At 47.1% G+C, this 26972-nt stretch overlaps 1 protein-coding gene across 3 annotated transcripts in view; it reads right to left on the bottom strand.

The window, feature by feature from the left end:
• The window catches only part of WDSUB1 (WD repeat, sterile alpha motif and U-box domain containing 1), an 86015-nt gene that overhangs the window by 9112 nt on the left and 49931 nt on the right, over positions 1 to 26972 (bottom strand). For all 3 annotated transcript variants that reach the window (XM_063933677.1, XM_063933678.1, XM_063933676.1), the window contains exons 4-8: positions 23454 to 23546; positions 22251 to 22344; positions 20823 to 20856; positions 6519 to 6559; positions 100 to 206 (exon numbers count right to left, since the gene is read on the bottom strand). In XM_063933677.1, coding sequence (XP_063789747.1) covers positions 100 to 206; positions 6519 to 6559; positions 20823 to 20856; positions 22251 to 22344; positions 23454 to 23546 — 369 coding nt within the window. The remainder of the gene's footprint in view (positions 1 to 99; positions 207 to 6518; positions 6560 to 20822; positions 20857 to 22250; positions 22345 to 23453; positions 23547 to 26972) is intronic.

The raw sequence follows: 26972 nt of genomic DNA, 5'->3' as shown, positions 1-26972 counted from the left end.
ATGAACATAGAATTTTAAGCAATTTACTTAGGAAGAGCAGATTAGATTGTCTATTTATTAGGGTTTTTTGGGGACAATACATTATATAAAAGAACTTGCCTGGTGAATCACTCGCATGTCCTAATTTCCAGATAACAACCGTCTTGTCCATAGACCCGGTGGCCAGCAGAGGCTGGTTCGGAGCTAGAGCACAGGCCGTCACATACCTTGTAAGTAAAACAGAATCAACCAACAGTTATTTAATAAGCACTATACTAAAGGGTCAATTCAGTTAGGAGCACGTTTGGTTAAGTGATTGTGTATCATGAAACTTGCATACACCAGGTGAATGTGTGCACCCAAGAAATGCGAGATTCAATTAGAAATGCCAATTCACAGTGCCACTGTTCTGCAAAATGCAACCAGGAAAAGGTGCACGAAAAAGTATGGAAACCATCTTGGATCCCAAAAATAAGTGGAAACTGAGATGGCAGGACCAAAAGAAAAACACTGGAGATTATTAAAGATGTAAACTAGATGATTTGTGCATTTTTTATTAATGGTGGAAAATGCCTGCAAATGTTTTTCTTCAAATGTCTGTTAAGTAATTTAATATCATTTTGTAAAAAGTATAAATAATAATTTTTAGTTCCTATCTGCAAGTTTTCACCCCCTTCTATCAATAGAACACCTCCAGGTACCTGACCCACATAATTTAACCCATTATTGAGCATTTTAGAGAAATTCACCTGAAAACATGTCTTTTTTGCCTAAATCATGCTAATGCCAATTATTCATTGGGAGGGGTGTGCTAAATGTTCTGCACTGTGGGCCGGATTCACGGGTGGCTGCACTGCGGGCCGGATTCACGGGGGGCTGCACTGCGGGCCGGATTCACGGGGGGCTGCACTGCGGGCCGGATTCACGGGGGGCGGCCGGATTCACAGGTGGCTGCACTGTGGGCCGGATTCACAGGTGGCTGCACTGTGGGCCGGATTCACGGGGGGCTGCACTGCGGGCCGGATTCACGGGGGGCGGCCGGATTCACAGGTGGCTGCACTGTGGGCCGGATTCACAGGTGGCTGCACTGTGGGCCGGATTCACAGGTGGCTGCACTGTGGGCCGGATTCACAGGTGGCTGCAAGTTGTGTCAGTGCTGCGCCTTCAGTAGCACTGAACGGAGGGGACATCTCTCCATTTTCTGAAATGCGCCCTACTACTGCCCCAAACGCCGGGAGCCCGTCAATTAGGCTGCTGCTGCTTCTGCTTCCCCCACACTACAATGGGAGCGGCAGCAACATTGAAACACATGCGCACTGCAGCTCCAGGGGGTGTGGTTCATCAAATCGACAGTATCTAGGTCGACAATGTTTAGGTCGACCACTATAGGTCAACATGGATGGAAGGTCGACAGGGTTTCTAGGTCGACATGTGCTAGGTCGACAAGTTTAAAGGTCGACATGAGGATTTATTTATTTTTGGTGTCGTTTTCTTCGTAGAGTGACCGGGATCCCAAATTAGTGCACCGCGTCCCCTCGCCATGCTTTGGGCATGGTGCCTTCGCTCCGCTACCGCTTCGCTCGGCACAGATTACCGTTCCAATCGTAGTCCACGTGGATCGTTAAGTATGAAAAAATTCAAAAAAAGAAAAAAAATGTGAAAAACTCATGTCGACCTTTAGACCTGTCGACCTAGCACATGTCAACCTTCCATCCATGTCGACCTAGTGACTGTCGACCTATAGTGGTCGACCTAAACATTGTTGACCTAGATACTGTCGATCTTCAGACCGGATCCCGCTCCAGGGCATGTGCAGTAAAGAAACAATTAGACAGCTGCGACTTCATCAGGCCCTAAACGTTGACGGATCTATGGTCCTGTTGTGAATAAACCCTGCTGTGTTTCATAAGTTTCATGAGTATACCCTTGTACTGAATTTCTACCTTAAGATAAAGATGTTCCCTAACTTTTCCCCTGCTCAGGGAGATGGGCACAAACAATGTCATCAGAAAAAGCGATGCAAGCTTGGAACTGAATTTAAACTTAATTGAACTGACCCCTAACATGGCAGGTAGGACATAGATCTGGAGTAATCATCATTCCCACAAACACTGTCACTGAGGAGTCACAGAAAACCTGGCTGCAGTGCTATTCCCCTCCTCCCTGGGAGAAGAGGTAGCGGAAACATGGTCCCATGTGGTCTTGTACACAGCACTGGCGACATTATAGGTATATTCCACACAATTGACAAAAGAGGTTTTCCTTATTCTCCAGGGCTGTGATTTCACAACATAGGAAATTAGGACACACACAGAACACTGTCTCATTGTTCATCTTTGGCAGCAAAACACATAGTATACACCTATCGCACATTCCAGAGGTGATGGTAATGCATTCCTAGGGTAAGACTGGAGTTAATCAAACCTTTCCTGCCTCATATTAATCCTGGTCATGGATGTTTACAGCATTAGAGTACAACAACAGCAGTCACAAAGGTGCCAGCTCCGGCCTTAGCAATGTATAGCTATGCCGGGGATCCAAGTCACACAGTCATAGGAAGTGGTCCGTTTCATACTAATCACTGTGATGTGGGGCTTCTGTACTGTGTCATGCATGATGTGGGGCTTCTGTACTGTGTCATGCATGATGTGGGGCATCTGTACTGTGTCATGCATGATGTGGGGCATCTGTACTGTGTCATGCATGATGTGGGGCATCTGTACTGTGTCATGCATGATGTGGGGCATCTGTACTGTGTCATGCATGATGTGGGGCATCTGTACTGTGTCATGCATGATGTGGGGCATCTGTACTGTGTCATGCATGATGTGGGGCATCTGTACTGTGTCATGCATGATGTGGGGCATCTGTACTGTGTCATGCATGATGTGGGACTTCTGTACTGTGTCATGCATGATGTGGGGCATCTGTACTGTGTCATGCATGATGTGGGGCATCTGTACTGTGTCATGCATGATGTGGGGCATCTGTACTGTGTCATGCATGATGTGGGGCATCTGTACTGTGTCATGCATGATGTGGGACTTCTGTACTGTGTCATGCATGATGTGGGGCATCTGTACTGTGTCATGCATGATGTGGGACTTCTGTACTGTGTCATGCATGATGTGGGGCATCTGTACTGTGTCATGCATGATGTGGGGCATCTGTACTGTGTCATGCATGATGTGGGGCATCTGTACTGTGTCATGCATGATGTGGGGCATCTGTACTGTGTCATGCATGATGTGGGGCATCTGTACTGTGTCATGCATGATGTGGGGCATCTGTACTGTGTCATGCATGATGTGGGGCATCTGTACTGTGTCATGCATGATGTGGGGCATCTGTACTGTGTCATGCATGATGTGGGGCATCTGTACTGTGTCATGCATGATGTGGGGCATCTGTACTGTGTCATGCATGATGTGGGACTTCTGTACTGTGTCATGCATGATGTGGGACTTCTGTACTGTGTCATGCATGATGTGGGACTTCTGTACTGTGTCATGCATGATGTGGGGCATCTGTACATGCGTGAGGTCAGCACTTACTATACTTTGTCAGGACAAAATCATAAACATCTTTTGTGAATGCCTGAGGGAGTAAACAGCACTCAATGGGGGTCATTCCGAGTTGTTCGCTCGCTGCTGTTTTTCGCAGCATAGCGATCAGGCTAAAAATCGGCTATTCTGCGCATGCGTATGGGCCGCAGGGCGCACGTGCCAAGTAATTTCACACAAGACTAAGCAAATTTACACAGGGGCGAGCAACGCTTTTCAGGTGAGTGATTGACAGGAAGTGGGTGTTTCTGGGCGGAAACTGACCGTTTTCTGGGAGTGTGCTAAAAAAACGCAGGCGTGTCAGGCTAAAACGCAGGAGTGGCTGGAGAAACGGGGGAGTGGCTGGCCGCACGCAGGGCGTGTTTGTGACGTCAACCCAGGAACTAAACGGACTGAGGTGATCGCAATCTAGGAGTAGGTCTGGAGCTACTCAGAAACTGCAGGAAAAGATTTTCGAGCAATTCTGCTAATCTTTCGTTCGCACTTCTGCTAAGCTAAGATACACTCCCAGAGGGCGGCGGCCAAGCGTTTGCACTGCTGCTAAAAGCAGCTAGCGAGCGATCAACTCGGAATGAGGGTCAATGAGCGGGTGGGAAAGAACGGATCAGCGTCACTGGTGGGGAAAATGGAGATAGGGGATTAAATGAGCACTGGTGACAGCAATGACAGAGTAGAGAACAAGGGAAGATGATCAGGTCTGTGAGGAGGTACAGACTAAGGAGCAGGAGTGTAACAAGAAGGGTGAACAGGATTGTATGAAGAACTGAGTCTTGAGGGCTTGTTTGAAAGCGTGGAGGCGGCCAGACAGACTGATAGAGAGAGGGAGTGAGTTCCTGAGTAGATGGGCAGCACCGGAGAGGCTTAAGGTGCAGGAGTGGGTAGTGTGGAGGAGTGGAGAGGATGTGAGGGAGTGTGGACTGAAATAAGGTTGGAGAAGAAAGGTTAAATAGACGGGTAGCAACACTTAGGATAATTTGCAGTGGGGAGAGAATGCTGAGAGGATACTTGTGTTTATTAAAACTGATTATCCTTTATTTACCACAAGGGGTCTGCAGCGCACTAGAAAGTAGAGAAACAGAAATATGTGACTCGCAGTACAGAACACCGCAGGGTAAGGCCATGGTGTATAAACATTGCTGCTGCAGCAGTTATATTACTCAAATAAGCAGCATGCGACAGAACATAGGGGTATGGTGCCATGTAGGCAGTGGGGCTGTAATGATGGTATAAGTGACGGAAGGAAAGAACAAGGGAAGAGGGCCCTGCTCGTGAGAGCTTACATGCAACAAATCACTTCAAATCATTCAATGCTCTCAAGGCTGCACTCTCTCCTTTCTGGAGTTAGCCATTAAAAAACAAGAGTGACGCAAGTATATTGTTTTATCACATAATGTTTTTATAATTTTAACAGCAGTTTTGTCAGATTACAGTCTCAGGTAGCAATAATTTATGGAGCTCGTCTCTCTTAATCTGCAAGTGACAAAAGCAGCTCTGCACTGGAGTAGTGTCTAGTACCGTGAGGCTGCCTCTTCCTGTCCACCTGACAGGACAGGGTATTAAAGTATTGATGTCAAATGTAAGACAACCATTTTTAGGGGCAAGGACGATGCTAGGGTACTTAACAACAAACGGATGCACTGCCAGCTTCTATAGCTCTGCAGAGCATTGCTAGCTTCTTGTATTTTCTCTAAAGCTGGGTACACACTAATAGATATATCTGCAGATCAATTGATCTGCAGATATATCTATGGACGGATCGAGCAGTGTGTTGAGCATACACACTGCCCGATCCGTCGGGGACTGACGTCATGAACTGGGCAGGCGTGTACACACGCCCGCCCAGTTCAGCTGTCAATCACCGCCGGCCGCCGTAGCATGTGTACGGGCGGTCGGACACACACCACCCACGCAGCCATGCACACCACTCACACAGCCACACACACACCACTCACGCAGCCATGCACACCACTCACACAGCCACACACACACACCACTCACACAGCCATGCACACCACTCACACAGCCACGCACACACACACACACACCACTCACACAGCCACACACACACACCACTCACACAGCCACGCACACACACACACACCACCCACACAGCCATGCACACCTCTCACAAACTGTCCAACTGGGAAAATTGGGACGACTTAAGCCACTAAACCGTTGCGTATGTCCTGGACGGCTATTATAACTATTTTGCCCAGTAGCCTCAGAAAAACAGGACTGTCCTGTGAAACTTGGAACAGCTGGGGGCTAGGTATTTACACTCAGGTGACCCACTATGCAAAGTCAGTCTGATCCCACTAGGGCACTGCAGCTAATACTGTCCCATTTCCCATGTTACTGCATCACCTATACACAAATGCTGCATCAAAAGGAGGCCAGAGACTGCCATCTTCCCTTTCTTACCACCGAGAACACCCGGTAAAGCTGCCGACATATTTATTAGTACATAGTGTTCCTTCTAGGCTGTTTCAGCAGGGTGCTGCACCCTGCCCATTTTTGAAATGTGAAAAAGCACCCTGCCCTTTTTCAGTGCACCCTGCAGGACCATAAAGCAGCCCCTTGTATACAAAATGCAACAGTCAGAGTGCATGTTACAATGTTGTTGTCTACTCCTTGCCCACCTCTGAAATTGGAACACAATTTCTATCCTTTAGCCAACTGGATGGCAGAGGAGGCACTGCAAATAACACAGCACTCTGATAAAGAGGGAAAGAACAGGGTAAGCAGTGAGCATGTGCTGCTTACAGTATTTCCCTAGTAGAACAGACTTATTTAAAAAAAAATCTAGAGTGAACACCAAGTACATTAATAAAATCTCAAGGTATTCTCTGACCCTGGCTGTAAAAATATACCAATGAGATGTCTATTTATCCTGCCTGGATAGAACATGCATTTAAAAATGTAATTCTCATTGCATTACATACAGTGGAATAGTGTGATCAATTGAAATATACCAACCGTGTGTGATGAGTGAGGATATGTAGAATGCATCCAGTTTTCTAAAGGGAAAAGATACAGAAATGCCTTTTTATTATTATTATCCTTTATTTATATGGCGCCACAAGGGTTCTGCAATGCCCACTTACAGAGTACATAAACAAATAATCAAAACAGCGACTTAAGCACACACTCCTGAGATTTATCCTTGCGATTTTGACTATATAGTCAAAATCGCAAGGAAAGTTAGTGCAAATGGAACTGTGTCAGGCAGCGGGATCGGTATCGCAAGGCTAGATAGACTGTGCAGGCAAGTCAATCTAGTACAAAGTATAGTCAAAATTGCACATAGCCAAAATTGAAGGCACAGATAGTCAAAATCGTTGCTTTTGTACTCTGGGGGAGTTCAAGGGAAATCGCATAGTCAAAATCAGAGATAGTCAATATCTCACTGTGTGTATGCACCTTTACAGTTGAAGACAATATAGGGCCGTAACTAGGTGTGTGCCGATGGTGCCTTGCCCACAGCACACATGCACTGAAGGCGCACCATCGGCAGCACACACCCCCCCTCCCCGCACGGCCACAGCGTCAGCACTCACTATAAAGTCCTGCGCCGCCGCTGCCTCTGAAGGGACACATCCCCCCCGCACTGACGCGCTGAGGTATCCGATTCCCGCCAGCGCCTGTCTCCCGCCACCGCCTCTGCAGGGGACTCGGAAGCCTCTGAAGGGACACCCCACCCCCCCTGCACTGACGCGCTGTGAGGTCTCAGATTCCCGCCACTGCCTGTCTCCCGCCACCGCCGCTGCACGGGACTCGGGAGCGCTGCCGCAGCTGCCAGCTCCCAGGCCTCTGCCTTCACACTCAGTTGCCTCTCTCTGCCCTGGATGCCGGATCACTCCCCCCGCAACTCAGGTGCCTGTCCCGACTTCCTCTGTCTCCCTGCGCCCCACCAGCGCTGCGAGGAGCTGGCCTGCTAGCTTTGAGAGGAAGACGACACACTCGGGCAGGCTGCAGTTTTCCATCCCCTTTGACTTGTGGGTTAGCAGCACTGCAGTGCCACATATGAATAATTTATCATCAATTGTGAAAGGAGAGTGCTTCTCATGTGGGTGTGTTTTTATTTGTATGTTTACAGCAACTTTTTTGACAAATGTGAGTGACAAACCAGCTCCAATGTTTTTACTCACCCTGACTGCTTGTCCTTATGTGCACCATCGGAATTAACACAGCAGATGGATGCCGTGGATGCCGGATCGCAGGTCACAGGTGAGTATAACTCACTCCCCCCCCCCCCCCCCCCTCCCTCCCTCCCACAAAAGGGGGACTCTGCCTACCCTAATGTGTAAAATAGGGGGACTCTGCCTACCCTAATGTGTAAAATAGGGGGACTCTGCCTACCCTAATGTGTAAAATAGGGGGACTCTGCCTACCCTAATGTGTAAAATAGGGGGACTCTGCCTACCCTAATGTGTAAAATAGGGGGACTCTGCCTACCCTAATGTGTAAAATAGGGGGACTCTGCCTACCCTAATGTGTAAAATAGGGGGACTCTGCCTACCCTAATGTGTAAAATAGGGGGACTCTGCCTACCCTAATGTGTAAAATAGGGGGACTCTGCTGCTGTAATGTGTAAAAAAATAAAATAAAAAAAAAATAAGAATTTACTTACCGATAATTCTATTTCTCGTAGTCCGTAGTGGATGCTGGGGACTCCGTAAGGACCATGGGGAATAGCGGCTCCGCAGGAGACAGGGCACAAAAGTAAAAGCTTTAGGATCAGGTGGTGTGCACTGGCTCCTCCCCCTATGACCCTCCTCCAAGCCTCAGTTAGGATACTGTGCCCGGACGAGCGTACACAATAAGGAAGGATTTTGAATCCCGGGTAAGACTCATACCAGCCACACCAATCACACTGTACAACCTGTGATCTGAACCCAGTTAACAGCATGATAACAGCGGAGCCTCTGAAAAGATGGCTCACAACAATATTAACCCGATTTTTGTAACAATAACTATGTACAAGTATTGCAGACAATCCGCACTTGGGATGGGCGCCCAGCATCCACTACGGACTACGAGAAATAGAATTATCGGTAAGTAAATTCTTATTTTCTCTGACGTCCTAAGTGGATGCTGGGGACTCCGTAAGGACCATGGGGATTATACCAAAGCTCCCAAACGGGCGGGAGAGTGCGGATGACTCTGCAGCACCGAATGAGAGAACTCCAGGTCCTCCTCAGCCAGGGTATCAAATTTGTAGAATTTTGCAAACGTGTTTGCCCCTGACCAAGTAGCAGCTCGGCAAAGTTGTAAAGCCGAGACCCCTCGGGCAGCCGCCCAAGATGAGCCCACCTTCCTTGTGGAATGGGCATTTACATATTTTGGCTGTGGCAGGCCTGCCACAGAATGTGCAAGCTGAATTGTACTACACATCCAACTAGCAATCGTCTGCTTAGAAGCAAGAGCACCCAGTTTGTTGGGTGCATACAGGATAACAGCAAGTCAGTTTTCCTGACTCCAGCCGTCCTGGAAACCTATATTTTCAGGGCCCTGACAACATCTAGCAACTTGGAGTCCTCCAAGTCCCTAGTAGCCGCAGGTACCACAATAAGCTGGTTCAGGTGAAACGCTGACACCACCTTAGGGAGAAACTGGGGACGAGTCCGCAGCTCTGCCCTGTCCGAATGGACAATCAGATATGGGCTTTTGTGAGACAAAGCCGCCAATTCTGACACTCGCCTGGCCGAGGCCAGGGCCAACAGCATGGTCACTTTCCATGTGAGATATTTCAAATCCACAGATTTGAGCGGTTTAAACCAATGTGATTTGAGGAATCCCAGAACTACGTTGAGATCCCACAGTGCCACTGGAGGCACAAAAGGGGGTTGTATATGCAGTACTCCCTTGACAAACTTCTGGACTTCAGGAACTGAAGCCAATTCTTTCTGGAAGAAAATCGACAGGGCCGAAATTTGAACCTTAATGGACCCCAATTTGAGGCCCATAGACACTCCTGTTTGCAGGAAATGCAGGAATCGACCGAGTTGAAATTCCTCCGTGGGGGCCTTCCTGGCCTCACACCATGCAACATATTTTCGCCAAATGCGGTGATAATGTTGTGCGGTCACCTCCTTCCTGGCTCTGACCAGGGTAGGGATGACCTCTTCCGGAATGCCTTTTCCCTTAGGATCCGGCGTTCAACCGCCATGCCGTCAAACGCAGCCGCGGTAAGTCTTGGAACAGACATGATCCTTGCTGAAGCAAGTCCCTTCTTAGTATCTCTTGAAGTTCCGGGTACCAAGTCCTTCTTGGCCAATCCGGAGCCACGAGTATAGTTCTTACTCCTCTCCGTCTTATAATTCTCAGTACCTTGGGTATGAGAGGCAGAGGAGGGAACACATACACCGACTGGTACACCCACGGTGTTACCAGAGCGTCCCAGCTATTGCCTGAGGGTCTCTTGACCTGGCGCAATACCTGTCCAGTTTTTTGTTCAGACGGGACGCCATCATGTCCACCTTTGGTCTTTCCCAACGGTTCACAATCATGTGGAAGACTTCCAGATGAAGTCCCCACTCTCCCGGGTGGAGGTCGTGCCTGCTGAGGAAGTCTGCTTCCCAGTTGTCCACTCCCGGAATGAACACCGCTGACAGTGTTATCACATGATTTTTCGCCCAGCGAAGAATCCTTGCTGCCATTGCCCTCCTGCTTCTTGTGCCGCCCTGTCTGTTTACGTGGGCGACTGCCGTGATGTTGTCCGACTGGATCAGCACCGGTTGACTTTGAAGCAGAGGTCTTCCTAGGCTCAGAGCATTGTAAATTGCCCTTAACTCCAGTATATTTATGTGGAGAGAAGTCTCCAGACTTGACCACACTCCTTGGAAATTTCTTCCCTGTGTGACTGCTCCCCAGCCTCTCAGGCTGGCATCCGTGGTCACCAGGACCCAGTTCTGAATGCCGAATCTGCTGCCCTCTAGTAGATGAGCACTCTGCAGCCACCACAGAAGAGACACCCTTGTCCTTGGAGACAGGATTATCCGCTGATGCATCTGAAGATGCGATCCGGACCATTCGTCCAGCAGATCCCACTGAAAAATTCTTGCGTGAAATCTGCCGAATGGAATCGCTTCGTAAGAAGCCACCATTTTTCCCAGGACTCTTGTGCATTGATGCACTGACACTTGGCCTGGTTTTAGGAGGTTTCTGACTAGCTCGGATAACTCCCTGGCTTTCTCCTCCGGGAGAAACACCTTTTTCTGGACTGTGTCCAGAATCATCCCTAGGAACAGCAGACGTGTCGTCGGAATCAGCTGCGATTTTGGAATATTTAGAATCCACCCGTGCTGTCGTAGAACTACTTGAGATAGTGCTACTCCGACCTCCAACTGTTCTCTGGACCTTGCCCTTATCAGGAGATCGTCCAAGTAAGGGATAATTAAGACGCCTTTTCTTTGAAGAATCATCATCATTTCGGCCATTACCTTGGTAAAGACCCGGGGTGCCGTGGACAATCCAAACGGCAGCGTCTGAAACGGATAGTGACAGTTCTGTACCACGAACCTGAGGTACCCTTGGTGAGAAGGGCAAATTGGGACATGGAGGTAAGCATCCTTGATGTCCAGGGACACCATATAGTCCCCTTCTTCCTGGTTCGCTATCACTGCTCTGAGTGACTCCATCTTGATTTGAACCTTTGTATGTAAGTGTTCAAAGATTTCAGATTTAGAATAGGTCTCACCGAGCCGTCTGGCTTCAGTACCACAAATAGTGTGGAATAATACCCCTTTCCTTGTTGTAGGAGGGGTACTTTGATTATCACCTGCTGGGAATACAGCTTGTGAATTGTTTCCAATACTGCCTCCCTGTCGGAGGGAGACGTTGGTAAAGCAGACTTCAGGAACCTGCGAGGGGGAGACGTCTCGAATTTCCAATCTGTACCCCTGGGATACTACTTGTAGGATCCAGGGGTCCACTTGCGAGTGAGCCCACTGCGCGCTGAAACTCTTGAGACGACCCCCCACCGCACCTGAGTCCGCTTGTACGGCCCCAGCGTCATGCTGAGGACTTGGCAGAAGCGGTGGAGGGCTTCTGTTCCTGGGAAGGGGCTGCCTGCTGCAGTCTTCTTCCCTTTCCTCTACCCCTGGGCAGATATGACTGGCCTTTTGCCCGCTTGCCCTTATGGGGACGAAAGGACTGAGGCTGAAAAGACGGTGTCTTTTTCTGCTGAGATGTGACTTGGGGTAAAAAAGGTGGATTTTCCAGCTGTTGCCGTGGCCACCAGGTCCGATGGACCGACCCCAAATAACTCCTCCCCTTTATACGGCAATACTTCCATGTGCCGTTTGGAATCTGCATCACCTGACCACTGTCGTGTCCATAAACATCTACTGGCAGACATGGACATCGCACTTACTCTTGATGCCAGAGTGCAAATATCCCTCTGTGCATCTCGCATATATAGAAATGCATCCTTTAAATGCTCTATAGTCAATAAAATACTGTCCCTGTCACGGGTATCAATATTTTCAGTCAGGGAAACCGACCAAGCCACCCCAGCGCTGCACATCCAGGCTGAGGCGATCGCTGGTCGCAGTATAACACCAGTATGTGTGTATATACTTTTTAGGATATTTTCCAGCCTCCTATCAGCTGGCTCCTTGAGGGCGGCCGTATCTGGAGACGGTAACGCCACGTGTTTTGATAAGCGTGTGAGCGCCTTATCCACCCTAGGGGGTGTTTCCCAACGCGCCCTAACTTCTGGCGGGAAAGGGTATAACGCCAATAATTTTCTATCGGGGGAAACCCACGCATCATCACACACTTCATTTAATTTATCTGATTCAGGAAAAACTACAGGTAGTTTTTTCACACCCCACATAATACCCTTTTTTGTGGTACTTGCAGTATCAGAAATATGTAACACCTCCTTCATTGCCCTTAACATGTAACGTGTGGCCCTAATGGAAAATACGTTTGTTTCTTCACCGTCGACACTGGAGTCAGTGTCCGTGTCTGTGTCTGTGTCGACCGACTGAGGTAATGGGCGTTTTAAAGCCCCTGACGGTGTTTGAGACGCCTGGACAGGTACTAATTGGTTTGCCGGCCGTCTCATGTCGTCAACCGACCTTGCAGCGTGTTGACATTATCACGTAATTCCCTAAATAAGCCATCCATTCCGGTGTCGACTCCCTAGAGAGTGACATCACCATTACAGGCAATTTCTCCGCCTCCTCACCAACATCGTCCTCATACATGTCGACACACACGTACCGACACACAGCACACACACAGGGAATGCTCTGATAGAGGACAGGACCCCACTAGCCCTTTGGGGAGACAGAGGGAGAGTTTGCCAGCACACACCAAAACGCTATAATTATACAGGGACAACCTTATATAAGTGTTTTCCCTTATAGCATCTTAATATATTATAATATCGCCACATAAAATGCCCCCCCCTCTCTGTTTTAACCCTGTTTCTGTAGTGCAGTGCAGGGGAGAGCCTGGGAGCCTTCCTAGCAGCGGAGCTGTGTAGGAAAATGGCGCTGTGTGCTGAGGAGAATAGGCCCCGCCCCCTTTTCGGCGGGCTTCTTCTCCCGTTTTTCTGACAACCTGGCAGGGGTTAAATACATCCATATAGCCCCAGAGGCTATATGTGATGTATTTTTAGCCAGCATAGGTACTTTCATTGCTGCCCAGGGCGCCCCCCCCCAGCGCCCTGCACCCTCAGTGACCGTTGGTGTGAAGTGTGCTGAGAGCAATGGCGCACAGCTGCCGTGCTGTGCGCTACCTTAAGAAGACTGGGAAGTCTTCAGCCGCCGATTTCTGGACCTCTTCTCTCTTCAGCATCTGCAAGGGGGTCGGCGGCGCGGCTCCGGTGACCCATCCAGGCTGTACCTGTGATCGTCCCTCTGGAGCTAGTGTCCAGTAGCCTAAGAAGCCAATCCATCCTGCACGCAGGTGAGTTCACTTCTTCTCCCCTAAGTCCCTCGTTGCAGTGAGCCTGTTGCCAGCAGGACTCACTGAAAATAAAAAACCTAACAAAACTTTTACTCTAAGCAGCTCTTTAGGAGAGCCACCTAGATTGCACCCTTCTCGGCCGGGCACAAAAACCTAACTGAGGCTTGGAGGAGGGTCATAGGGGGAGGAGCCAGTGCACACCACCTGATCCTAAAGCTTTTACTTTTGTGCCCTGTCTCCTGCGGAGCCGCTATTCCCCATGGTCCTTACGGAGTCCCCAGCATCCACTTAGGACGTCAGAGAAAAGGGGGGACTCTGCCTGCCGTAATGTGTAAAAGGGGGACTCTACCTGCCGTGCTGTGTAAAAGTGAGCTCTACCTGCCGTAATTTGTAAAAGGGAGCTCTACCTGCCTAACGTGTAAAAGGGAGACTCTGCCGCCATGCTGTGTAAAAGGGGACACTGCCTGCTGTAATGTGTAAAAGTGAGCTCTGCCTGCCGTACTGTTTAAAATGGGGATCTGCCTGCCGTCATGTATAAAAGGGAGCTCTGCCTGCCGTCATGTATAAAAGGGAGCTCTGGCTGCCGTGCTATGTAAAAGTGAGCTCTGCCTGCCGTGCTGTGTAAAAGTGAGCTCTGCCTGCCGTACTGTGTAAAAGGGAGCTCTGCCTGCCATGCTGTGTAAAAGGGAGCTCTGCCTGCCGTAATGTATAAAAGGGAGCTTTGTGGCCATGCCCCTTTCCCATGAAGCCACGCCCCTATATTTATGGAGCGCGCCTGCGGCGCATACTGGCCCTTTTAGTATATTGGGGGGGGGGGGGGCGCCGATGCTATTTTTTGCACATAGCGCTAAAATGTCTAGTTACGGCACTGGGACATGTACAGGGTAAATAAACATAGCTACATCAGCAGACGACACTGAAACAAGTATTGGGGTGGCAGTAAATCGTGGGATTTTGTGCAATTGAAGATTATTAAAGTAAGAAAAGGATAAGCACATGAGGGCCGAGGCCCCTACCCGTGAGAGCTTACATTCTAAAGCCTTTATCATTATTTAGCCCAATATGTACCCTATGGGCAAAAGAATCAGAATCTGAGTTTAAGGCCGCAGCAATTTAGCAATAGCAAAACAATATGAAGCCATATTGAGTAATAAAGCAAAACTATATATATATATATATATATATATATATATATATATTTCTCTAACGTCCTAGTGGATGCTGGGGACTCCGTCAGGACCATGGGGAATAGCGGCTCCGCAGGAGACAGGGCACAAAAGCAAGCTTTTAGGATCACATGGTGTGTACTGGCTCCTCCCCCTATGACCCTCCTCCAAGCCTCAGTTAGGTTTTTGTGCCCGGCCGAGAAGGGTGCAATCTAGGTGGCTCTCTTAAAGAGTTACTTAGAAAAAGTTTTTAGGTTCTTTATTTTCAGTGAGTCCTGCTGGCAACAGGCTCACTGCATCGAGGGACTTAGGGGAGAGATTTTCAACTCACCTGCGTGCAGGATGGATTGGATTCTTAGGCTACTGGACATAGCTCCAGAGGGAGTCGGAACACAGGGCTCGCCCTGGGGTTCGTCCCGGAGCCGCGCCGCCGACCCCCCTTGCAGACGCTGAAGATGAAGAGGTCCGGAACCAGGCGGCAGAAGACTCTCAGTCTTCATCAGGTAGCGCACAGCACTGCAGCTGTGCGCCATTGTTGTCAGCACACTTCACACAGCGGTCACGGAGGGTGCAGGGCGCTGGAGGGGGGCGCCCTGGGCAGCAATGTATAATACCTGTATGGCGAAAAATACATCACATATAGCCCTTGAGGCTATATGGATGTATTTAACCCCTGCCAGATATCTAAAACTCCGGAGAAGAAGCCCGCCGAAAAGGGGGCGGGGCCTATTCTCCTCAGCACACAGCGCCATTTTCCCTCACAGAAAGGCTGGTGGGAAGGCTCCCATGCTCTCCCCTGCACTGCACTACAGAAACAGGGTTAAAACAGAGAGGGGGGGCACTGATTTGGCGATATGTATATATATTAAAATGCTATAAGGGAGGAACACTTATATAAAGGTTGTCCCTGGATAATTATAGCGTTTTGGTGTGTGCTGGCAAACTCTCCCTCTGTCTCCCCAAAGGGCTAGTGGGTCCTGTCCTCTATCAGAGCATTCCCTATGTGTGTGCTGTATGTCGGTACGTGTGTGTCGACATGTATGAGGAAAATATTGGTGAGGAGGCGGAGCAAATTGCCTGTAATGGTGATGTCACTCTCTAGGGAGTCGACACCGGAATGGATGGCTTATTTATGGAAATTACGTGACAATGTCAACACGCTGCAAGCCGGTTGACGACATGAGAGGGCCGGCGAACAAATTAGTATCTGTCCAGGCGTCTCAAACACCGTCAGGGGCTGTAAAATGCCCATTTACCTCAGTCGGTCGACACAGACACAGACACGGACACTGATTTCAGTGTCGACGGTGAAGAAACAAACGTATTTTCTTTTAGGGCCACACGTTAAGGGCAATGAAGGAGGTGTTACATATTTCTGATACTCCAAGTACCACAAAAAAGGGTATTATGTGTGAGGTGAAAAAACTACCTGTAGTTTTTCCTGAATCAGATAAATTAAATGAAGTGTGTGATGATGCGTGGGTTTCCCCCGATAGAAAATTATTGGCGGTATACCCTTTCCCGCCAGAAGTTAAGGCGCGGTGGGAAACACCCCTCAGGGTGGATAAGGCGCTCAACACGCTTATCAGAACAAGTAGCGGTACCATCTACGGATAGGGCCGTACTTAAGGAGCCAGCTGATAGGAGGCTGAAAAATATCCTAAAAAGTATACACACACATGCTGGTGTTATACTGCGACCAGCGATCGCCTCAGCCTGGATGTGCAGAGCTGAGGTGGCTTGGTCGGATTCCCTGACTAAAAATATTGATACCTTTGACAGGGACAGTATTTTATTGACTATAGAGCATTTAAAGGATGCATTTCTATATATGCGAGATGCGCAGAGGGATATTTGCACTCTGGCATCAAGAGTAAATGCGATGTCCATATCTGCAAGAAGATGTTTATGGACACGACAGTGGTCAGGTGATGCAGATTCCAAACGGCACAAAGATGTATTGCCGTATAAAGGGGAGGAGTTATTTGGGGTCGGTCCATGGGACCTGGTGGCCAGGGCAACTGCTGGAAAATCCACCGTTTTTTACCCTAAGTCACATCTCTGCAGAAAAAGACACCGTCTTTTCAGCCTCAGTCCTTTCGTCCCTATAAGAGTCATATCTGCCCAGGGATAGAGGAAAGGGAAGAAGACTGCAGCAGGCAGCCCATTCCCAGGAACAGAAGCCCTCCACCGCTTCTACCAAGTTCTCAGCATGACGCTGGGACCGTACAGGACCCCTGGATCCTACAAGTAGTATCCAAGGGGTACAGATTGGAATGTCGAGAGGTTTCCCCCCTCGCAGGTTCCTGTAGTCTGCTGTACCAATGTCTCCCTCCGACAGGGAGGCAGTATTGAAAACAATTCACAAGCTGTATTCCCAGCAGGTGATAATAAAATTACCCCTCCGACAACAAGGAAAGGGGTATTACTCCACACTATATGGTGGTACTGAAGGCTAGGTGAGACCTATTCTAAATCTGAAAAATTTGAACACTTACAAGGGTTCAAATCCAGATGGAGTCACTCAGAGCAGTGATAGCAAAGAACAAGGGGACTATATGGTGTCCCGGGACATCAGGGATGCTTACCTCCATGTCCCAAAATTTGCCTTTTCTCACCAAGGGTACCTCAGGTTCGTGGTACAGAACTGTCACTATCAGTTTCAAGACGATGCCGTTGGATTTTCCAAGGCACCCCGGGTCCTTACCAAGGTAATGACCGAAAGGAGGATTCGTCTTCAAAGAAAATGGGCGACCTCCTGATAAGAACAAGGTCCAGAGAACAGTTGGAGGTCGGAGTAGCACTATCTCAAGTAGTTCTACGACAGCACGGGTGGATTCTAAATATTCCAAAACCGCAGTTGTTCCGACGACACGTCTGCTGGTCCTAGGGATGATTCTGGACACAGTCCAGGAAAAGGTGTTTCTCCCAGAGGAGAAAGCCAGGGAGTTATCCGAGCTAATCGGGATCCTCCTAAAACCAGGAAAAGTGTCAGTGCATCATTGCACAAGAGTCCTGGTAAAAATGGTGGCTTATTACGAAGCGCTTCCATTCGGCAGATTTCACGCAAGAACTCTTCAGTGGGATCTGCTGGACAAATGGTCCGGATCGCATCTTCAGATGCATCAGCGGATAACCCTATATCCAAGGACAAGGGTGTCTCTCCTGTGGTGATTACAGAGTGCTCATCTTCTAGAGGGCCGCAGATTCGGCATTCAGGATTGGATGCTCGTGACCACGGAGGCCAGCCTGAGAGGATGGGGAGCAGTCACACAAGGAGTGTGATCAAGTCTGGAGAATTCTCTCCACATAAATATACTGGAGCTAAGAGCAAATTTATAATGCTCTAAGCTTAGCAAGACCTCTGCTTCAAGGTCAGCCGGTATTGATCCAGTGGGATAACATCACGGCAGTCGCCCACGTAAACAGAAAGGGCGGCACAAGAAGCAGGAGGGCAGTGGCAAAACTGCAAGGATTTTTCGCTAGGCGGAAAATCATGTGATAGCACTGTCAGCAGTGTTCATTCCGGGAGTGGACGACTGGGAAGCAGACTTCCTCAGCAGGCACGACCTCCACCCGGGAGAGTGGGAACTTCATCGGGAAGTTTTCCGCATGATTGTGAACCGTTGGGAAAGACCAAAGGTGGACATGATGGCGTCCCGCCCGAACAAAAAATGGGACAGGTATTGCGCCAGGTCACGAGACCTTCAGGCGATAGCTGTGGACGTCCTGGTAACACCGTGGGTGTAACAGTCGGTGTATGTGTTCCCTCCTCTGCTTCTCATAACCAAGGTATTGAGAATTATAAGACATAGAGGAGTAAGAACTATACTCGTGGCTCCGGATTGGCCAAGAGGGACTTGGTAACCGGAACTTCGAGAGATGCTCACAGAGGACTAATGGCCTCGGGAGCTAAGAAGGGATTTGCTTTCAGCAAGTACCATGTCTGTTCCAAGAGGAACCGTGGCATCGGCCTTTAAGAAAGGAACTGCTCCAGCAGGGACCTTGTCTGTTCCAAGACTTACCGCGACTGCGTTTGACGGCATGGCGGTTTGAACGCCGGATCCTAAGGGAAAAGGCATTCCGGAAGAGGTCATACCTACCCTGGTCAAAGCCAGGAAGGAGGTGACCGCACAACGTTATCACCACATGTGGTAAAAATATGTTGCGTGGGTGAGGCCAGGAAGGCCCCACGAAAAAATTTCAACTAGGTCGATTTCTGCACTTCCTGCAAACAGGAGTGTCTATGAGCCTCAAATTGGGATCCATTAAGGTTCAAGTTTCGGCCCTATAGATTTTCTTCCAGAAAGAATTGGCTTCAGTTCCTGAAGTCCAGACGTTTGTCAAGGGAGTATTGCATATACAGCCCTTGTGTGCCTCCAGTGGCACCGTGGGATCTCAACGTAGTGTTGGGATTCCTCAAATCATATTGGTTTGAACCACTCAAATCTGTGGATTTGAAATATCTCACATGGAAAGTGACCATGCTGTTGGCCCTGGCCTCGGCCAGGCGATTGTCAAAATTGGCGGCTTTGTCTTACAAAAGCCCATATTTGATTTTCCATTCGGACAGGGCAGAACTGCGGACTCGTCCCCAGTTTCTTCCTAAGGTGGTGTCAGCGTTTCACCTGAAACAACCTATTGTGGTGCCTGCGGCTACTAGGGACTTGGAGGACTCCAAGTTGCTAGACGTTGTCAGGGCCCTGAAAATTATATATATATATATATATATATATATATATATATATATATATATATATATATAAAATTCCAGGACGGCTGGAGTCAGAAAGTCTGACTTGCTGTTTATATTGTAGGCACCCAAAAAGCTGGGTGCTCCTGCTTCTAAGCAGACTATTGCTCGTTGGATTTGTAGTACAATTCAGCTTGCACATTCTGTGGCAGGCCTGCCACAGCCAAAATATGTAAATGCCCATTCCACAAGGAAGGTGGGCTCATCTTGGGCGGCTGCCCGAGGGGTCTCGGCTTTACAACTTTGCCGAGCAGCTACTTGGTCAGGGGCAAACACGTTTGCTAAATTCTACAAATTTGATACCCTGGCTGAGGAGGACCTGGAGTTCTCTCATTCGGTGCTGCAGTGTCATCCGCACTCTCCCGCCCGTTTGGGAGCTTTGGTATAATCCCCATGGTCCTGACGGAGTCCCCAGCATCCACTAGGACGTTAGAGAAAATAAGATTTTACTTACCGATAAATCTATTTCTCATAGTCCGTAGTGGATGCTGGGCGCCCATCCCAAGTGCGGATTGTCTGCATTACTTGTACATAGTTATTGTTGTGAGCCATCTTTTTTAGAGGCTACTTCATTGTTATCATACTGTTAACTGGGTTCAAATCACAAGTTGTACGGTGTGATTGGTGTGGCTGGTATGAGTCTTACCCGGGATTCAAGATCCTTCCTTATTGTGTACGCTCGTCCGGGCACAGTACCTAACTGAGGCTTGGAGGAGGGTCATAGGGGGAGGAGCCAGTACACACCATGTGATCCTAAAAGCTTGCTTTTGTGCCCTGTCTCCTGCGGAGCCGCTATTCCCCATGGTCCTGACGGAGTCCCCAGCATCCACTACGGACTATGAGAAATAGATTTATCGGTAAGTAAAATCTTATTATATATATGTATATAGCTGTAAGTAACCCAAAAGAAGCATACTGAAACATCTAACCACTCACTCAAACCTACATAAAATTTTCCTATAACTTTCCAGGTAGACTGGACAGAGTTAAGAAAATGTTGTGGGACAAGTTAGCTGAAAGGCTACTGCCCTCATGGGGGGGAACTGGAGGCCTACTGCCCTCAGGGGTACACGACCGGAGGCCTATTGCCATCGGGGGGGGGGGGGGGGGGGGAGATTACTGGAGGCCTCCTGCCCTTGGGGGGGGGGGGGGGGGGGGGCTGGAGACCTACTGTGAGGAGAGGACTCCACTGAGAAGAGAGTGGATTCTGAAGCTTATTTGAATTCTCAAAACAAAACCAACATGATAAATTACATTTCAGTATCTCCACATGCTGTTTTTCCCAAATAAATAATTTAAGAGGAAATTATTATCTCTCTCGTAGATATTTTAAAGGGAAAGGAAACACAAAAATATTTATGAACAAAACCTGTTTTATTCTGCAGGTATACAAGGGTCCTAACATTTAAAATAAATAAATAAATAAATAAAGCTACTTACGACTGAATAAATGATTACAGATTTGTCCACAGACCTACAATAAAACAATCAAAACATAACTAATAAACAAATGCAACAGGACACCTAAGTTATATTCATAGTATAGTAAGGTCACATTGTTCAGCAAGAGCTATTTGAAAATATATATAGAAAGATGTTGTGATCTTATGCACAACATTAAAGCAGGCAGAATTTCTAGATTACATAATGGAGCAAATAATGAGTGGTACTGTAGAAGTCATATGCTAGATTGATACTAAAGTACTTTTGAAGCGTGAAAAATAAAATAGATTCCAAACTCATTAAATCTAAATCCTTTTATTTCCCCTAAAAAAAATCTTTTACATCCCCCCCCCTATCTTGGCTTCTGAATTAAAGACATGCAAAGTGTATGTTTTGCCATCACGCTCCGTTACCCCACCCTGCTCTTTCTTTAGTATAATATATTCTAGTAGCCCACCACGGCAGTAGTGGGTCACAGACCCCCTCACTGGTAAGTGGTGGCCCTTAAACGCTCTTTCTAACAATATAACAAAAAAGGTTGTGCCTTTGAACGGCCATTGCACCACTGATCACATCATCATTAATCTGCTGTTGTGAATGGACATTAGTATAAAAGACGAGTGAGAGGGCAAATCTTTTGCTAGTGTGGACCAGAGCAAATGACAGAGGGGGGCGATGGATAATGGCTACTACAATATAATACTTGTTACACGCACAGAAAACAATGACACCACAATATTACCCTACATAATTCTGCAATGTTATTCGGGACACAGATACTACAGCTTTCTCTGTATTTATGTTACCGCAAACTATACACTTATCGCAGACCCAAAGTAGCGCCCTGTTTAATGAGGTCATCGACAGGGTGACTTCCTTTTATCAAGTCCATATGTGCACACAACAAAATCATCTTCAACAAAAATATGAGACTTGATTAAAAATTCCATAAAATAATGCTGTGTCAATGTGAGAGACTGTATGTCTGGCCCCTGGTATTCTTCCTAATACAGACGTGTTTTTATAAACATAGCTATCGAAATTAAGTTCTTAAATAATTTTTCACACTGTTTTTTTTGTCTCCCACTATGATCGAGGTCAGCCATATGATACAATACAGTATATGCCTATGAGAATATAATATACAGGACATATCCTTGTGACAAAATACACACACAAGAAGTGTCATATGTTTTGCTTCATTTAATTGTTCTCACTCTAGTATCTGACGACTACTGCTTATCATCATTTGTGTTGTGGCGCGACCGGTTTGTAATGACCGTATGCGATGTTCTCATGCTTTTTGATTCTTTAATAAAAACAGATTATAAAAAAAAAAAAATACATACACAAGAAAAGGGAAAGATCCATAGTTTGCTGCCCTCTAGTGTCATTAGGGAAGAATTACTTTACAAATAAACTCACCCAGAGACAACGCTTTGACCATCACTGGAGAAGGCGCAGCAGAGGACAGGGGCTGAATGTCCCCTTAGAGTAAGTTTACATCTCATTTGAAAACCTTTATTAACGACAAGCAAACAAAAAAGAAGCCACATGTCACTGACAACCTATTATGAGATATCCGGAATACATGTACAGTGCTTTACACGGAGAACCTGTCTCATACCTCCCCCATGCTATTCTACCGGATTATCAGCCCTATTCACCATTCATGCAAACCTTACATTTATTATCTTTTTATCCTCAAACAACCTACTGACCCCAAATCAACAAGACTATGTTGTAAATTTACTAAGGTGGGAGATTTTTTAGAACAGGTGATGTTGCCCATAGCAACCAATCAGATCTATCTATTATCTTCTAGAAGCAGCTTGATATATTTTAAGTAGAATCTGATTGGCCGCTATGAGCGACATCACGAGTTCTAAAAACTCCCACCTTAGTAAATTTTCCCCTATGTGTCTGGATCACAGAGCCACTAACGTAATCTGGCCGGAGCAATATGCACTACTGTGGTCTCTATCGCTCATACACAACACTCTTATTTCCCTATAGATTGTAAAGTCACGACTTTCTCTGCTTGTTAGTACCCAGTCCTGTCTTATTACTATTGGTTCCCAGAGGTAAAGTGCTGCTCAGCAAGCTGGTGCTATATTAATAAATATTATTATTAAATTAACAACTAGTTAAATGGGACTACAGCGTAAGGCTTCTGCATAAAATTAGGTCCATGATCACCCACACAGCACTGGCCACACCCACACAGCACTGGCCACACCCACACAGCACTGGCCACACCCACACAGCACTGGCCACACATCCTCCACTTCTCACAATAGGCCCTTGATTATTTTCAGCTCCAGGTCCATGTGGCCAGAAATGTCTCCTAGAATACCCTCCAATAGGGTTAACCATGTGTCTGTGTATGGGAAAACCCCTTTCTCGGTCTTCAGTACTAATACCTGTTACACACATCTGTGAATGCTATCACTAGTGTGTATGTAAAGTAAACTCATTTTAAGGTTCAGAGGCTGATTAAACAAGAATACCTGACTTCTTCCTCCTACTGTGCATATTGTATGTAATAATTGTATTAACATGAACATCTAATCCTGCTATATTCATTCATCTCTATGTGGCAGGCACGTGTGGCTGTATTACACTCACCTTTCTCATAACCAGATGAGATTAGCCAGATTCTGATGTCATTATCTTGGCCACAGGACACCATTTGGTAACACTCAGTGCTGCGTGTTGCATCTGACCACGTGAAATAAAACAGGAGCATGTTCAGTCTATGATTAATGTGACATCAGGTATGCCTCCCCAACAGATAACATTAAGGCTCATTTACTAAACACACAATCTGCAAAACCCTACTTATCTCCCTAGTGCATTAACAAGTGCATGATCCCTCCTGGAAACTTGAGAACCCTCTTCCCCAAAAATCAATCTGCCATACATTTACAGAATGGCGGAATGTACACTGGGTGGGAACCATAAACATGTCACATCACAGTCCAAGTCCTCCATCAATGTCTAAAAAATGAAGTCAAAACTTGGGGGGTAAATCAGATCTGATCGCTAGGCTGTGTTTTCGTATAGCGGACGATCAGGTCTAAACTGCGCATGCACTGCAATGCGCAGGAGCATCGCACGGGTACAAGCGGATCGCCGCTCAGCGATTGGTGTGTGCGAAGGATCCATTCGCACGGACGTTTGCAAGGAGATTGACAGGAAGAAGGCGTTTGTAGGTGTCAACTGACCGTTTTCTGGGAGTGTTTGGAAAAACACAGGCGTGTTCAAGCATTTGCAGGGAGGTTCCTGACGTCAATTCCGATCCTGGACAGGGTGATGTGATTGCAGCGGCTGAGTAAGTTCTGGGCTACTCAGAGACTGTACAAAATCTGTTTGTACAGCTCTGCTACACATGCGTTCTCACACTTGCACAGCTAAAATACACTCCTCTGTGGGCGGCGACTATCTGATCGCAGCAGTGCAAAAATCGCTTGTTAGCAAACAGGTCTGAATTACCCCCTTGGTACAGTCGTTAGGTGTACAGGAACAATTAACATGTAATGATGTATTCTGATTAACTGCAGTATCCAATTAGAGGAGATAAAACATTGGGTTTTCGCACTCTATGCGATGTTTTACCAATGTTTTGTTTTTTTACAGGCTATCAAATTAGGAATGCACGTAAAAAAAACAAAAAAACAAAAAAAAACACCTTTCCTCCGGAAAACACACAGGTTCAGTGAAACCGGTGTGCTTTCGTAAGAAACAAGTCTGTTTCCAGGTAATTCTCTAGGCAAAATCCCTGATAAGCCGTGCCTCGTTCCGGCTTAATGGGGGCTAATTGGATAGCCCCCAGCGGGACAATCAGCCGCGGTAATTTACATCGGCTAATCGGATACCGCCATAAATATGAACAAGAAAGATTCTCAAGTAAGAATTTCTAATGTCTGTACTTCCAGAATGTGGTTTGTTCTACTCAATCTATACAACAATTTGTTATTGTTGTCGCACAATGAGTCAATGAAAGGCTTACCATTGAATTCAATCCAGAATCTACAGACTTTCTTTTTGATTTTTATTCTGTAACCTTGAACACAACCCATAAACAAATCAACAAAAATGTACTGTTAAACGTTTATGGTCTGATACACTCCCCATGATCCAAGTGGAAGCGGTGCTTCCACATAGACTGTTGTTCAATCAGCCAAAATTAGAGTCTCCTAAGGTACTATGTTTGTATAATTCAAATAAGTGTTCCAATGTAAACCCTATAACTTGCACACATACCAAAAGTATAATAATGTTTAGGCTCCAGGAGTCACTTTTCCATGTTGAGCAGTATGCAGCAAAATATAACAAAATATCATAGGGCAATCCACCAAAACTAAAAAGTAGAAGTGAACAAAGTTCTCTAAGAGTCAACGTGCCTTAATAGACAATAAAAAATATAGGGCTGATTCAAAGCCGCACACAATCCACATGCAATGCCGATGTTCATGTAGTTGAGTGGTTAATTGTAAGTGCGCATGCGTGAACAATTTGGAAATCTCCTACAGCGCATGTGTTATCCTGAGTGTACACACAAGGGTGCTTTAGTGACTGATTCAGGCGGTATTCAAATTGTGGCGGAAAAGTGATGGACTTAGCGGTGGCTAATGTACATACAAAAATGGCCCATTCAGTGGGCGTAGTATGGGAGCATGTAGGGAAGGAGTTTTTGGGGAAGGGAAGGAGTCTGTGGAGAAGGAAAGGAAGAAGTCTGTGGAGAAGGAAAGGAAGAAGTCTGTAGAGAAGGAAAGGAAGAAGTCTGTAGAGAAGGAAAGGAAGAAGTCTGTAGAGAAGGAAAGGAAGAAGTCTGTAGAGAAGGAAAGGAAGAAGTCTGTAGAGAAGGAAAGGAAGAAGTCTGTAGGGAAGGAAAGGAAGAAGTCTGTAGGGAAGGAAAGGAAGAAGTCTGTAGGGAAGGAAAGGAAGAAGTCTGTAGGGAAGGAAAGGAAGAAGTCTGTAGGGAAGGAAAGGAAGAAGTCTGTAGGGAAGGGAAGGAGTCTGTAGGGAAGCAAAGGTGTTTGTAGGGAAGGAGACTGTAGGGAAGGAGTTTTTGGGGAAGGGAAGGAGTCTGTAGGGAAGGGAAGGAGTCTGTAGCGAGGCGAAGGAGTCTGTAGGGAGGCGAAGGAGTCTGTAGGGAGGCGAAGGAGTCTGTAGGGAGGCGAAGGAGTCTGTAGGGAGGCGAAGGAGTCTGTAGGGAAAGAGACTGTAGGGAAGGAGTTTGTAAGGAAGGAGTCTGCAGGGAAAGGAAGGGGTCTGTAGGGAAGGGAAGAAGCTGTAGGGAAGGGAAGAGTCTGTAGGGAAGGGAAGAAGCTGTAGGGAAGGGAAGGAGTCTGTAGGGAAGGAAAGGAGTCTGTAGGGAAGGGAAGGAATCTGTAGGGAAGGGAAGGAGTCTGTAGGGAAGGGAAGGAGTTTGTAGGGAAGGGAAGGAGTTTGTAGGGAAGGAATCTGTAGGGAAGGGAAGGAGTTTATAGGAAAGGAGCTTGTAGGGAACGGAAGGAGTTTATGGGGAAGGGAAGGAGTTTATAGGGAAGGGAAGGAGTTTATAGGGATGGAGTCTGTACGCCAATAGGTATATTTGGGGAAGACAATGTGTCCTAGAGCAGCCAGTAAGAGCTGTTCGAGGAGGGAGCAAGCAGGACCTCCCCGCATCTCTCTAATGCACTTCTGCTACATACAGGTACATGCCTTACAGCTTTATATACCAGATACACAAGCTCCTACTATACCTTTGGTATGTGTGCACTTTATGGTGTTTATTCTGGAGCATTTATTATTTGAATTGTACCAAAATATTGGTATCACACTAGAAAGTAGTATTTTCTCATCCACTGTATACAAATTTTATATTCACACTAGCTGTTCTACCCGTTCATCGCATGGGAGTTTCTGATTTTCATGGCTGTAAATATAAAACGAGTTTTATGGAAAGAACTTACCTTTGTTAAAACTCTTTCTGCGAGGTACACTGGGCTCCACAAGGATAGACATTGGGGTGTACAGTAGGATCTTGATCCAAAGCACCAACAGGCTCAAAACTTTTGACCTTCTTCCCAAGATGCATAGCGTCGCCTCCTATATCACCCCGCCTCCGTGCACAGGAGCTCAGTTTTGTTAACCAGCCCA

This window comes from Pseudophryne corroboree, chromosome 7 (genome assembly GCF_028390025.1).
Source record: "Pseudophryne corroboree isolate aPseCor3 chromosome 7, aPseCor3.hap2, whole genome shotgun sequence".
Taxonomy (NCBI): Eukaryota; Metazoa; Chordata; class Amphibia; order Anura; family Myobatrachidae; genus Pseudophryne; species Pseudophryne corroboree.
This window is presented reverse-complemented; position numbering and strand designations above follow the sequence as displayed.